At 38.5% G+C, this 13,401-nt stretch overlaps 1 protein-coding gene across 14 annotated transcripts in view; it reads left to right on the top strand.

The window, feature by feature from the left end:
- The window catches only part of CSPP1 (centrosome and spindle pole associated protein 1), a 225,941-nt gene that overhangs the window by 114,284 nt on the left and 98,256 nt on the right, over positions 1 to 13,401 (top strand). For all 14 annotated transcript variants that reach the window (XM_059901811.1, XM_059901810.1, XM_059901821.1 and 11 more), the window contains 2 exons: positions 4,158 to 4,266; positions 6,027 to 6,126. In XM_059901811.1, coding sequence (XP_059757794.1) covers positions 4,168 to 4,266; positions 6,027 to 6,126 — 199 coding nt within the window. In that variant the 5' untranslated portion in view covers positions 4,158 to 4,167. Of the gene's footprint in view, positions 1 to 4,157; positions 4,267 to 6,026; positions 6,127 to 13,401 lie in introns of those variants that run through there.

The following is a 13,401-nucleotide window of genomic DNA, read 5'->3' as shown; positions in this document are numbered from 1 at the left end:
GCCTCTCCCGCTGCGGAGCACAGGCTCCAGACGCGCAGGCTCAGCAGCTGTGGCTCACGGGCCTAGTTGCTCCGCGGCATGTGGGATCTTCCCAGACCAGGGCTCGAACCCGCATCCCCTGCATTGGCAGGCAGATTCTCAACCACTGCGCCACCAGGGAAGCCCCTATGGGTTTTTGAAAGATGTATTTAAAAAAAAATTAGTTTCAGTGAGGAAAGGATAGTCTTTTCAAAAAATGGTGCTGAAATAATTTCCATATGCAAACAAAATTGAACCTTGATGACCCTTGCCTTACACCGTTTGCAAAAATTAACTTGAAATGGATCATAGATATAAGATGTAAGAAATAATACATGTAAGAGAGAAACTTATAAAACTTCTAAAAGAAAACATAGAAGAAAATATTTGTGATCTCAGGTTAGGCAAAAACTTACATAGGATACAAAAAGCACAAACAATTGATGAAAAATTGATGAAAAATGGATAAATTGGACTTCATAAAATTTAAAAACTTTTGCTCTTAAGAAGACATCACCACACATGTTTATAGCAGCTTATTTATAATGGTCAAAATCTGGAAGCAGCCAAGCTAGCCTTCAGTAGGGTAAAGGAATGGATAAATCGTGGTACATCCAGACAGTGGAATACTATTCAGCACTAAAAAGAAATGAACTAGCAAACCATGAAAAGACAATGAGAAACCTTAGTAGTACGTGTAAGTGAAATAAGCCAATCTGAATAGGCTACATACTGTATAGTTACAACCATATGACATTCTGGAAAAGGCAAAACTATGGCGACATTAAAAAGTCAGTGATTGCCAGAGATTAGAGGGGAGGGAGGAGTGAATAGGTGGAGCACAGAGTACTTTCAGGGCAGTGAAACAACTCTATATGATACAGTAAAGATAGATACGTAGCATACATATGTCCAAACCCATAGAATGTTCAACACCAAGAGTGAACCCTGATTTAAACTGTGGACTTAAGATGATAATGATGTGACAATGTAGGTTCATCAGTTGTAACAAATGCACCATTCTGGTGGAGGATATTGATAATGGGGGAGACTATGCATGAGTCAGGGCAGAGGATATATGGGAAACCTGTACCTTATGCTCAGTTTTGTTGTAAACCTAAAAGTGCTCTAAAAAATAAAGTATTAAAAAAAGAAGACATTATTAAGAAAATTTAAAAACAAACCACAGACTTGGAGAAAATATTTACAAAACATGTTTGATGAAGGACTTGTATCCAGTGTGCATAAAATTTAATTTTACATCTCAATAAGAAAACAATTTTAAAAATGGGCAGAAGATTTGAAGACATTGTGCCAATGGTTATATATATGGATATGTGAATAACGACATGAAAAGATGCTAAACATCATAGTCATTAGAGAAATGCAAATTAAAACCACAATGAGATACTTCTATATACCCAATAGAATGGCTATCAAAAAGACTGAATATACCAAGCATTAGTGAGGATATATAGAAATTACAACCCTCATACGCTGCTGGTTGGAATGAGAGGAACAGTTTGGCAGTTCCTCACAGTGTTAAACAGAGTTACAGATAACTCAGCAATTCCATCCTAGGTATCTATCAAAGAGAATTGAAAACACACAAAAGCCTCTAAACGTTCATAGCAGCATTGTTCTTTTCTTTTTTTAAAAAAATTAATTAATTTATTTATTTTTGGCTGTGTTGGGTCTTGGTTGTTGCGCGTGGGCTTTCTCTAGTTGCAGTGAGTGGGGGCTACTCTTTGTTGCGGTGCACGGGCTTCTCATTGAGGTGGCTTCTCTTGTTGTGGAGCATGGGCTTTAGGCGTGCAGGCTTCACTAGTTGTGGAGCATGGGCTCAGTAGTTGTGGCTCGCAGGCTCTAGAGTGCAGGCTCAGTAGTTGTGGCGCACGAGCTTAGTTGCTCTGCGGCATGTGGGATCTTCCCACACCAGGGCTCGAACCTGTGTCCCCTGCATTGGCAGGCGGATTCTTAACCACTGCGCCACCAGGGAAGCCCCAATAGCAGCATTATTCTTAAGTAAGCCCCAAAATAGAAGCAACTCAAATGTGTAGCAATGTGTGAATAATAAACAAAATATGATATTTCCATATAATTGAATACTATTTAGCAATAAAAAACAACTACTTACTGATAGATGCAACTACAAGGATGAATCTTGGAAACATTACATTAAGTGAAAGAAGCCAACACAAAAGAGTACATCTTATATGATCCATTTATATTAAATTTCCAGATTAGGCAAAATTATAGAGACAGAAAACATCTTACAGTGCCTGAGCCAGGGGTGGGATTGAAGATTGGCTACAAAGGGGCATGAGAGAACTTTTTTGGGTGATGGAAGTATGCTTGTGGTAATAATTGTACAACTGTATGAATTTACTAAAACTTATGGAACCTTTCACTAAAATGGGTGAATTTTATGGCATATAAGTTATTCCTTGAAAAATCAACAACTTATGATTTTAAAAATCCAAGACTTACTGAAAAAAAATAAGAATTCATGAGTTCTTACTTATAATAAGCTGAAAATAAATATGCACAAAGGAAGGGCTCTTTAGAATAGAATGATTAGTGCCAACTTGTAAATGTATATGCAGGGAGTGGTGGAATTGGAAAGTTAGCATTTTGCAGGCATCTAGAATCAAAGATTAGATCAATTAAGAATCACCAACTGATGCTAAATCTTGGAAATTTTCATCAAGAGCAGGATATTTGCATGGCCTAAAAATATCTTTTTATAGACTGCTTATTAGTTACAAGGAAACAGTAATGCAGAAATCGGTCTTGACCACCATGCAATAAAAAATAACATCACTAGTAAAGAGCAGGTGGACATGTGTCTTTAATTGTTGACACCTTTAGGACACATCACCACCCATGTAATATTTCTTCTGACAATGTATAACCTGAATTTACTCATGAAGAAACATCAGGCAGACTCCAAATAAGGACTGTTCTATTAAAAAGAGTGGGTGGTGGATGGGCGGTATCAAAAAATATTAGTGGCATAAAAGACAAAGTAAGGGTGTAGAAATGTTCCAAGTTAAAGAAGGCTAAAGAGACGTAACAATGAAATGCTGTACCCAACCTAGACTGGATCCTGAACTGGAGAGAGAGAAAAATATTCTATAGAGGACACTGTTAGGTCAGGTGACGACACTGGAACATGGACAGTAGATTAAAAAATCAATGTTACTGAAGTTGACAAATACATTGAGGTTATGTAAAAGAATAATTCTTTTTTTTTTTAATTTTTAAATTTTTAAAATTTATTTATTTTTGGCTGCATTGGGTCTTCGTTGCTGCTTGCGGGCTTTCTCTAGTTGCAGTGAGCGGGGGCTACTCTTCGTTGCAGTGTGCAGTCTTCTCGTTGCTGTGGCTTCTCTTGTTGCGGAGCACGGGGCTCTAGGCACACGGGCTTCAGTAGTTGTGGCTCGTGGGCTCTAGAGGGCAGGCTCAATAGTTGTGGCGCACGGGCTTAGTTGCTCCGCGGCATGTGGGATCTTCCCGGACCAGGGCTCGAACCCGTGTCCCCTGCATTGGCAGGCGAATTCTTAACCACTGCGCCACCAGGGAAGCCGGAGAATAATTCTTCATACACACTGAAACGTTTAGGGGTAAAGGACTAGGATATATGTAATTCACCCTCTGAATGACCTTAGAAAAAATTGAGTAAGGAGAACAAACTTGTGTGCGCAAAGGTAAACCAAGTGTTGCAAAATCTTAGCAATAGGGAATGGATAAGGAGTATGCAGGTGTTCTTTATACTATTCATATTGTAACTCTTTTGTAAGTTCAAAATTACCTCCAAATAGTAAAAGAAACTTTAAAAGAAAGTGCTTTGACTTCAGGGATTTTTTGGTGTATATGTGTGGATGGTGGTGGTGGTTCGTTTTCTTTTTTATTTCTTTACTAATATTTTAAAGTAGGTTGTAGGTTTTGGGGGAGTTGGATTGAAAGCAGGTAGGCAAATTTCATTCAAGCTTGTTTGAAGTTCTCAATTTGATAACTGAGATTGAATACTAAATGTAGACTAAGCCTGCATGTTAATAATTAGCCTAAAGATATCCTGATATAGCTATGCTCACTGAAGGGTTTTAAAAAATTTATTAAAAAAAATTTTTTTTTAGTATCTACAAAATGGCTGATAATTTGGATGAATTTATTGAAGAGCGAAAAGCCAAATTGGCCAGAGACAAAGCAGAATTGGAAAGTGATCCACCTTACATGGAAATGAAGGTAATTCAATTTTTTAATGAATCAGTATCTTAAACATTTTTGAAATCTACAAAACTAAATTTATTAGAATAGTTTTTTTGTGTGTATTTTTCAGAATATACATTTGTTAAAATGTTTCTGAAAGTGAAAAAGCTTTCCTACTTTTTTTTTTTTTAAATTAATTAATTAATTAATTAATTAATTTATGGCTGTGTTGGGTCTTAGTTTCTGTGCGAGGGCTTTCTCCAGTTGTGGCAAGCGGGGGCCACTCTTCATTGCGGTGCGCGGGCCTCTCACTATCATGGCCTCTCTTGTTGCGGAGCACAGGCTTCAGACGTGCAGGCTCAGTAATTGTGGCTCACGGGCCCAGTTGCTCCGTGGCATGTGGGATCTTCCCAGACCAGGGCTCGAACCCGTGTCCCCTGCATTGGCAGGCAGATCCTCAACCACTGCGCCACCAGGGAAACCCAAAGCTTTCCTACTTTTGATAGTTATTGAGACTGTGCTGGGCTCTGAGAATATAGCACTAATCTAGATAGATGTGGCACTTTCTCTCGTGGGCTCAGTGTATGTAAAAAGATATAGAATGTAGATTAATCTATGCCATATGGTCCATCCTAATTAGAGTAACCGTATATATTGGCTTGCGCAAGACAGTCCTGCTTTGCTTGTTGTCCCAGTGTGTCGTCTGGTTTAAGCATTTGTCCTGGACAAAGTTATCCTGATTGAAATGATAAAATATATGGACACCCTAATTATATAGGAATTTTACTTATATAGCTAATATTTATTATGGGCTAACTATGGATGAGGCATAGTCTTTAGAGGTTAAATTGATACTTTGCATGAATCTATGAGATAAGTAGTTATTATTGTCATTTTCCAAATGAGTAAACTGAGGCATGGTGACGTTAAGTAATGAGACTTAGGTGACAGAGTTAGTAGAACTAGGCTTTGATCCCTGGCAGCCTGAATCCAGTGCTTGTTCTCTTCACCGTCGCACTAGTTTGCTTTCCTTCCGTAATATCTGCCTTGTACAAGGAGCTGTGCCAAGGACTTCACATGTATTACATCATTTAATCATAAAATCCCAGTGAAGTAGGCTGAATTTTTGTTGTTTTACAGATCCAGAAAGTGAGGCTTAAAGGGGTTAAGTAATTTGTCCAGGTACACACAGTAGTGGATTCAAGATTAGAACCTTCATGTGTCCAGCTCCACAGTTTATGCTCTTAACCACTCTCCAGTACTTAGGACTAGCTGACAGTGTATAGCTTTATTATAATTTCTAATATTATAGTAGATAGGTGATAATCTTTAAGTCTTAGGTCAAGTATCACCCACTCAATCAGGCCTTGCACTCCCTCCCTCATCATTTCTGGGACTCCTCACACTGTTCTATTTCTTTCTATTGCTCCTCTGTATCACTCGCTACATATACCATAATCTAATTATGTATTATGTTTATTGTTTGTCGCCACAGTAGTTTATAAACTCTGTGATGGCAGAGATTCTTTTGTATTTTTTTCACTCATATGTTTTTGATGCCCAGGACAGTGCCTGTTTCAGGAACTCAGTGAGTATTTGTTGATAAGTCAGTGAGCTAAATAATAGAACATTGCAATATTAAATACCTTTGGTTAACTCCTCAAACCTTACATTTAAATTTCTTCTGTGGTGTACCATGTAATTTCATCAAGTTGTTTAATAAAAGTACTGAGATTAATTGTAAATTTTGTGGGTTTTTTTCCCCTCTGATTCTGTAAATATTATGTCTCTTTCAGGGAACAGCATCAGAGAAGCTTTCTGAAAACAGTAAAATATTAATCTCCATGGCTAAGGAAAACATACCACCAAACAGTCAACAGACCAAGGGTTCCTTAGGTATGTCATTAGGTGTGCTAAACTGATTTTAAGATATTCTTAGCAGGCTGTCATGAAAGAGCTTTGTCTTGTCAGAAAAAAAGGTAAATTTGGAATCCTAGTTAATAACCCTTTCCTTTCTGGACTCTTACATGTGACAGTATGGTCTACATATGAAATATAATGTATACTGAGAACCTTCTTCCCATTTTAACTGTTATTGTCTTGGTTATGATTTATAGAAATCATAGCAATAAGTATGTATCAAAATTGAAAATTTTGAATGGAATTTGTGTGTGTGAGAGAGAAACTGTGTTAATTGTGGAATAAACGTGGTGGACTTGTTTTTATTTAAAAATCAAAGACATATGCTTAAAGGATACAAAATACTATTGATGACTATATTAGAATTGTAAATAAGTTAATATTTAGCTATATTGAGTCTTTGGTTATGGTTTGGTGTGAAAATATTTGGGAAAGTTTACCTCATTTTGGCTTGTTGGTAGGTGTACATTTTTTTTTCAAAGAAAATGTATGAATATTTTAAAAGTGTATCTTGTGAATTACTGATGACGACTGAAACTTTTTCACATAAAGGAAGTCAAATATGATGAGTTGCATTTGGTTAAAGCATTGTTCTCATGTGGATGATTTTTCATGGCCATGGGTATACTCCTAAATTGTTAGCTGCTTTGCATTTGTATTCCACTGGGAATACAAGGGGATGTTGGCCAAGAGACTGAGTAGATAGTGGGCTCTCTGTCTCTACTAGAAAAACAGCTCAAAGTGAATGCCATACTTTTAGTATCTCATATATAGATAACGCTTTCCATTCTGAGTCTGTCACAAATTATTGGCCAATATACAGGTTTAGTGAACTTAAGCATTATATTTTGGTTAAGTGCCTTAATCTCTAAGGCACTCAGTTTCTTTATCTGTAACATAAAGAAGTTGGATTATCTTCTAGCCCTAAATTTTTATGGATTGAAAAATTTAATTATTCCAACAGATAATGTTTTTAAAAGTTTGATAGTATGTTCTCTCAAGCACTCAGGTCAGACAGAATCACTGAAATTCTGGAGTTACAGGTTGCTTTGGACTGCGGCTCTCATGCCTTTGCAACCTGTCACAAGTTATTTAAGCTCTTTGTTTCCTCATCTTAAGAATGGCGTCTATCTTAAAAGGTTATTGTGGCAATAACTGAATACATATGAAAAGATGACTGGCACATAATTGGGGGATAATAAATTTTAATTTCCTGACTTCTTTCACATTTTTTTAAACTAGGTTTTTTTTTTTTTTTTTAATTTTATTTATTTATTTATTTATGGCTGTGTTGGGTCTTCGTTTCTGTGCGAGGGCTTTCTCCAGTTGTGGCAAGCGGGGGCCACTCTTCATCGCGGTGCGCGGGCCTCTCACTATCGCGGCCTCTCTTGTTGCGGAGCACAGGCTCCAGACGCGCAGGCTCAGTAAATGTGGATCACGGGCCCAGTTGCTCCGCCGCATGCGGGATCTTCCCAGACCAGGGCTCGAACCCGTGTCCCCTGCATTAGCAGGCAGACTCTCAACCACTGCGCCACCAGGGAAGCCCTAAACTAGGTTTTTTATTTTTAAGAATTATATTAAAAATTATTCTTTGACTATTACATTCACAAATGATGGAGAGTTTAAAGTCCAACTTACAGTCAATGACTTCTCCCTCTTCCTTAATTGGTATCCCTTAGGGCTCTGTCCTAGGCCTCCTTTTCATTTCATATACTTCCTGAATGACTCATTCACTCACAGGGCTTTATTTATCATCAGTGCGTTCATTACTCCTAAATCTCTATCCCTAGTTCCCATTGCTTTTATGAACTCCAGACCCATATATCTAATATTTTAATATCTGTCCTTGGATGTTGTGAGTTCAGAATCAACACGTGCAAAATGAACTTTACTCCTCTCAGACTTTTACTGAGCTGGCTGCGTGGTCATCCTCGACTCCTCTCTTCCTTTTTGTATCCCATAGCAAATAATTACATAGTTCAGTTGATTCTAACACCTGAACCTCAAATAAGTTTACTGTTCTCTAATTCCACAGAGGTTATTTTATGTAGGCCTCCACTGTCTTTCACTTAGATTTTTTTCTAGTGTTCTTTTTGTTTTACAGTCTAGCCTCCTCTACTAAGTCTCTGCACTGCCTGTTGATATCGTTCCAAAAACCAAATCTGATCATGTTAGTCCCTGCTTCAGACCCTTCAATGGCTTCTTGTTTCCTGTATGATAATTTTACTCTTTTATTACTTTTACCAGATTATGTTGGCTGTTCCTGCCTTGTGCTCTTGTGACATTGGCTCTCCCCTTGAAGCATAGTTTTTTTTTTTTTTTTAAATTATTTATTTATTTATTTATTTATTTATGGCCGTGTTGGGTCTTCGTTTCTGTGCGAGGGCTTTCTCCAGTTGCGGCAAGCGGGGGCCACTCTTCATCGCGGTGCGCGGGCCTCTCACTATCGCGGCCTCTCTTGTTGAGGAGCACAGGCTCCAGACGCGCAGGCTCAGTAGTCGTGGCTCACAGGCCTAGTTGCTCCGCAGCATGTGGGATCTTCCCAGACCAGGGCTCGAACCCGCGTCCCCTGCATTGGCAGGCAGACTCTCACCCACTGCGCCACCAGGGAAGCCCGAAGCATAGTTTTGAACTTGTTTGGCTCTCTGTTTTACCGCAATGGCACACCAGCTTTCCTGCCATTGTCTATTCATTGCTTAACACAGTGTCTGGTCTGGCATTTCAGTGCTTAGAGAAGATATTTTGAATGAATGAAGGTCCCCATTGCAAAAATAAACAGTTCTGTTAGGTGTGTAGAATTTAATTTTTATGGATTGTTTCTTTTATTGCCAACCGAAGTAATAATTATTTCTGATGCACATTGAATCTTACTAAAGAATAATATATAATTTGACTAATTTTGTACCTTATTAGCCTTCAGTTACTGATTTCTTGTGGGAATAATTGTGGCCTTAAGATTAGGCCAAATGCTTAATTTTTGGCATTAGGAAAAATGTAAAATAATTGGGCAACAGAGAGTTTTCCTTAAGTGGTCTCATCTAGGAATTATAAAACAAGCTGGTCTAAAAAACAAACTGGTCTAAAATTATATATTGAATTAAAGCTCTGTGACACCGTACTTTGAATGAGTAATTAAACATAGTAGCTATCAGTAATATATAAACTGGCAATGTTTGTTTTAGCCAATGAAGACAGTCTATTAATAGCTCATTGTACAGCTGTCACATCAGTGGTACGGCTGTCATGTACCACTACATTTTTATGATTTTGTAAATTCATTTCTGTTAGATGATGATATTCATGGATAATGCTTATCCTCTGTGGCTCCTTCTTCCAACATTTATACAACACCTCTCACAAAAGGATTTGAGGAGCATTACAATGACTTCTGACACCAACTACCCAGATTTAGACCAGACTGCACAGATTAAGACTTCTACAAGTCTTAATCTACAAGACTTCTCTTGCTTCAGATACCAGCTGCAAATTTGGGGTCCACAGGCCACCCTCACTTCTTATTTATTTATTTATTTTATTTTTTGGCTGGATTGGGTCTTAGTTGTGGCACGTAGGATCTTCCTTGTGGCACATGGGATCTTTCGTTGCGGTGTGCGGGCTTCTCTCTAGTTGTGGCGCGCTGGCTCCAGAGTGCGCAGGCTCTGTAGTTGTGGTGTGTGGGCTCTCTAGTTGTGGCGCATGGGCTCTGTAGTTGTGCATGGGCTCTCTAGTTGTGGCGCATGGGCTCTGTAGTTGTGGTGTGTGGGCTCTCTAGTTGTGGCGCATGGGCTCTGTAGTTGTGGTGCGTGGGCTCCAGAGCGTGTGAGCTCAGTAGGTTGCCGTGTGCGGGCTTAGTTGCCCCGCAGCATGTGGGATCTTAGTTCCCCGTACAGGGATCGAACTCGCATCCCCTGCATTGGAAGGCAGATTCTTAACCACTGGACCACCAGGGAAGTCCCCATCCTCACTTCTGACCAGCTGTTTCCACCACCTCCTCAAGTTTGATAACTCACTAGAATGACTCCCAGAGCTCAGGAAAGTGCTATGCTTATTATTACAGTTTTATTATAGCAAAAGGATACAAATCAGCCAGCCAAAGGGAGAGATACGTGGGGCCTGGTCTGGCAGCATCCAAATATGAAGCTTCTGTCAGCCTCAGGGATGTGTCACCCTCCTAGCACATCAGTATGTGACAGTATAGAGTGTTGCCAACCATGATGCTCACCTGAGCTTTGGTGTCCAGAATTTTACTGGAGTTTCATTGTGTAGGCGTGAATGATTGAATCATTGTCCATGTGTCTCAGTCTCCAGACCTTCTGCTTTCCTGAGGTCAGGCTGATGTCACATGGGTCAGAGGTCCAACCCTCCAATTACATGTTTGATCTTTTTGGTGTGACCAGTCCCCGTCTGTGTCATCTTTTTGGCATAAACTAGGGGCTCGTGAGTCACCTTATTGGTATCAACTAAGAGGTATGTTCTGGGGGCCTATCAGGAGTAGCAGAGACACTCTCATCGCTCAGAAAGTTCCAGGAATTTAGAAGTTACCTCCCAGAGACCAGAGACAGAGGCTAGCCAGATTCTTTATTATGTACAGCATGTACGTGGTTTAGTCCGTATAAGCTGATGAAATGGTGTCCTTGATAAGGAGTTAGAATAACTGAGATTTAATGAAATTGTGAAAGAATCAGCTGAAAATGATCTGTAAAAGTGAATGATACCTTCCATCTGCCTAAATCATTTCTAGGCATAATACTTGTGATTCTTTTATTTAAAAAATTCTTAGACTTCTCTTACTTAGCTCATTTTCATGTTTAATAACAATTACTGAAGAGAAATGCTTACATTAATCTTTTAAATTTAGTTCAATCTTACCTCAGTTAAAGATCATCTCCTAATCCTTTCTCTTCTTTAGAGAAGTTGAACATTTTCCTTTAGACTGGTTGAGCATTATTCCTTTGATTTTGATGTTTTATATCCTGGAAAACATTTTTAATAGATGAAATAATGCAGTTAATACTTCCAACATTTTTTCATACATAAATATATTTTGACCCAACATTCATAGATTTTCTGCAGTGCTTTTGAAATGTAGTTCCTGGCTCAGTGACAAGGATGAGAGCATTGCTGTATTTGGGGTTTTTTTCCCTGTATTTTCCATTAAAGAAATAAAGGAAAACATGCACATGGTAAAAAATTACAAAGAACACAGAAGTATATAGCCTGAGAATTGGTGATCCTCCCAACCTTGTCCTCTAGTCTCTCTTGTTAAGCAGTTTCTTGTGTACAGTTTCATGACTATATTGTGCACACATGTATATAGCCCTCTCTTCTTTTTCTATATATGGTAGCATAGGTCCTGTTGTGCGTTTGAAGATACCACTTTTTTGACATATAGTATAAGGATGTGACCATGACCTCTTGAGATTAAAAAGCTACTTAATGCATCTGTTGAGAGACCTGGAGCAGCTACTGTCTGCTGCTAAGGTTTCCACTACAGGCTGGCTATTGGTGCTGTCTGGAACTTAGCTTGTAAATAGTTTCCTACACCTATAGAAAGAGTGGCTCATTGTGCCTAAACTGTTGTACAAACCACATGGTTTATGCAGAATACCTGCTTTCTGTCTGCAGAGTCTGGAATTTTGGTCCGTACTAGGCAGAGGGTGCCTAGGTGACCAGCTCCCATTAAAAACCTTGGACACTGAGTAATGAGCTTCCCTGGTAAACAACACTTCACATGTGTTGTCACAACTTGTTGCTGCAGGAATTAAGCGTGTCCTGTGTGATTCCACTGGGGAAGAACTCTTGGAAGTTTGCACCTAGTTTCCTCTGGACTTTGCCCCATGTACCTTTTCCCTTTGTTAATTTTGCTCTATAATCTTTCATGGTAATAAGCCATAATTGTGAGTATAATGACTTCTGTGTCCTGTGAGTCCTATCAAATCACCAAGCCTGGGGATGGCTTTGAAGACTACCAACACAATCCTTTTCAGTCTTTTTTTTTTTTTTCTGGTTCCTTTTTAGCTCCCTCACCTCTAAACTTTGGACTACAGAATCCATCTTTAACTTTTGTATTCCCTAGGTATTTTTTAATCCATCCACTGTTTCTAGGCAATATCTCTCACTCATATCAAAATGCCATTGATCAGCCCTCCAGGCTCCAGAATGCACTAGATTTATTTTAGCTTTCATGCTCTGAAGTCATGTTTTGTAAATCTGCAAGCAAAAAATGACAAATTATCTAAGTAAGAAAAAAGATTTTATTCTTGTCACTAGAAATTATTTGGTATGATTTTTTAAAATTAATTAATTTATTTATTTATTTTGGGCTGTGTTGGGTCTTTGTTTCTGTGCGAGGGCTTTCTCTAGTTGCGGCGAGCGGGGGTCACTCTTCATCGCGGTGCGTGGGCCTCTCACTGTCGCGGCCTCTCTTGTAGCGGAGCACAAGCTCCAGACGTGCAGGCTCAGTAGTTGTGGCTCACAGGCCTAGTTGCTCCGCGGCATGTGGGATCTTCCCAGACCAGGGCTCGAACCCGTGTCCCCTGCATTGGCAGGCAGATTCTCAACCACTGCGCCACCAGGGAAGCCCTGGTATGATTTTTAAAAATTCATTTTAAATACAATTATGCTCATGGAGACTTGGAAAAGAAAGAATTAAAAGGAAGGAAAATTACATTGTTGTAATTTAAAAATAATAGCAGAAAAATATTAAAAAAATAGTATCAGAAAAGAAGCAACAGCAGAATTTCCCATTGCAGAGTCACTCTAGAGTTTAGACTAAGCTAAAAAATTACAGTTAATATAAAGATTTTGGAAAATAGACAAAAGGAAATTGTTGTTTTTACTAATTTTTAGTTGTACTTTTATCATTCCTTGTAGCATATTTAGTCTTAGGTTTCTCTTATTACAAACTAAATCCCAGACATTCTACCTCTTTGGTTCAGTTTGTACAAGTCAAATGGATCCTTTGTAATAATGTCTTTATAGCTGAAGTTTGAGTACAATGTTCTCCTCAAAGTAGCTGCATCTGTTAAGTCACTTGCTTAGGGAAAGGCTTATTATTATTTCCTATATTTTGTCCTTTGATTGTTTTTACTTAATACTTTATCATGGTAATATAATAATGAAAATAAGAAACTGTTTCATGGTAATTTGTAAAGTATTTACTATGAGTGCTATGTTAGAAGATAAATTAATTTTAAAAAGATTATACACTGTAGTTTTAAATATTTAACCCACAGCCACTATGGAAACCAA

This window comes from Balaenoptera ricei, chromosome 17, assembly GCF_028023285.1.
Source record: "Balaenoptera ricei isolate mBalRic1 chromosome 17, mBalRic1.hap2, whole genome shotgun sequence".
Lineage (NCBI taxonomy): Eukaryota > Metazoa > Chordata > Mammalia > Artiodactyla > Balaenopteridae > Balaenoptera > Balaenoptera ricei.
The sequence above is the reverse complement of the archived record's forward strand: the minus strand, read 5'-3'. Positions and strand labels throughout refer to the sequence as shown.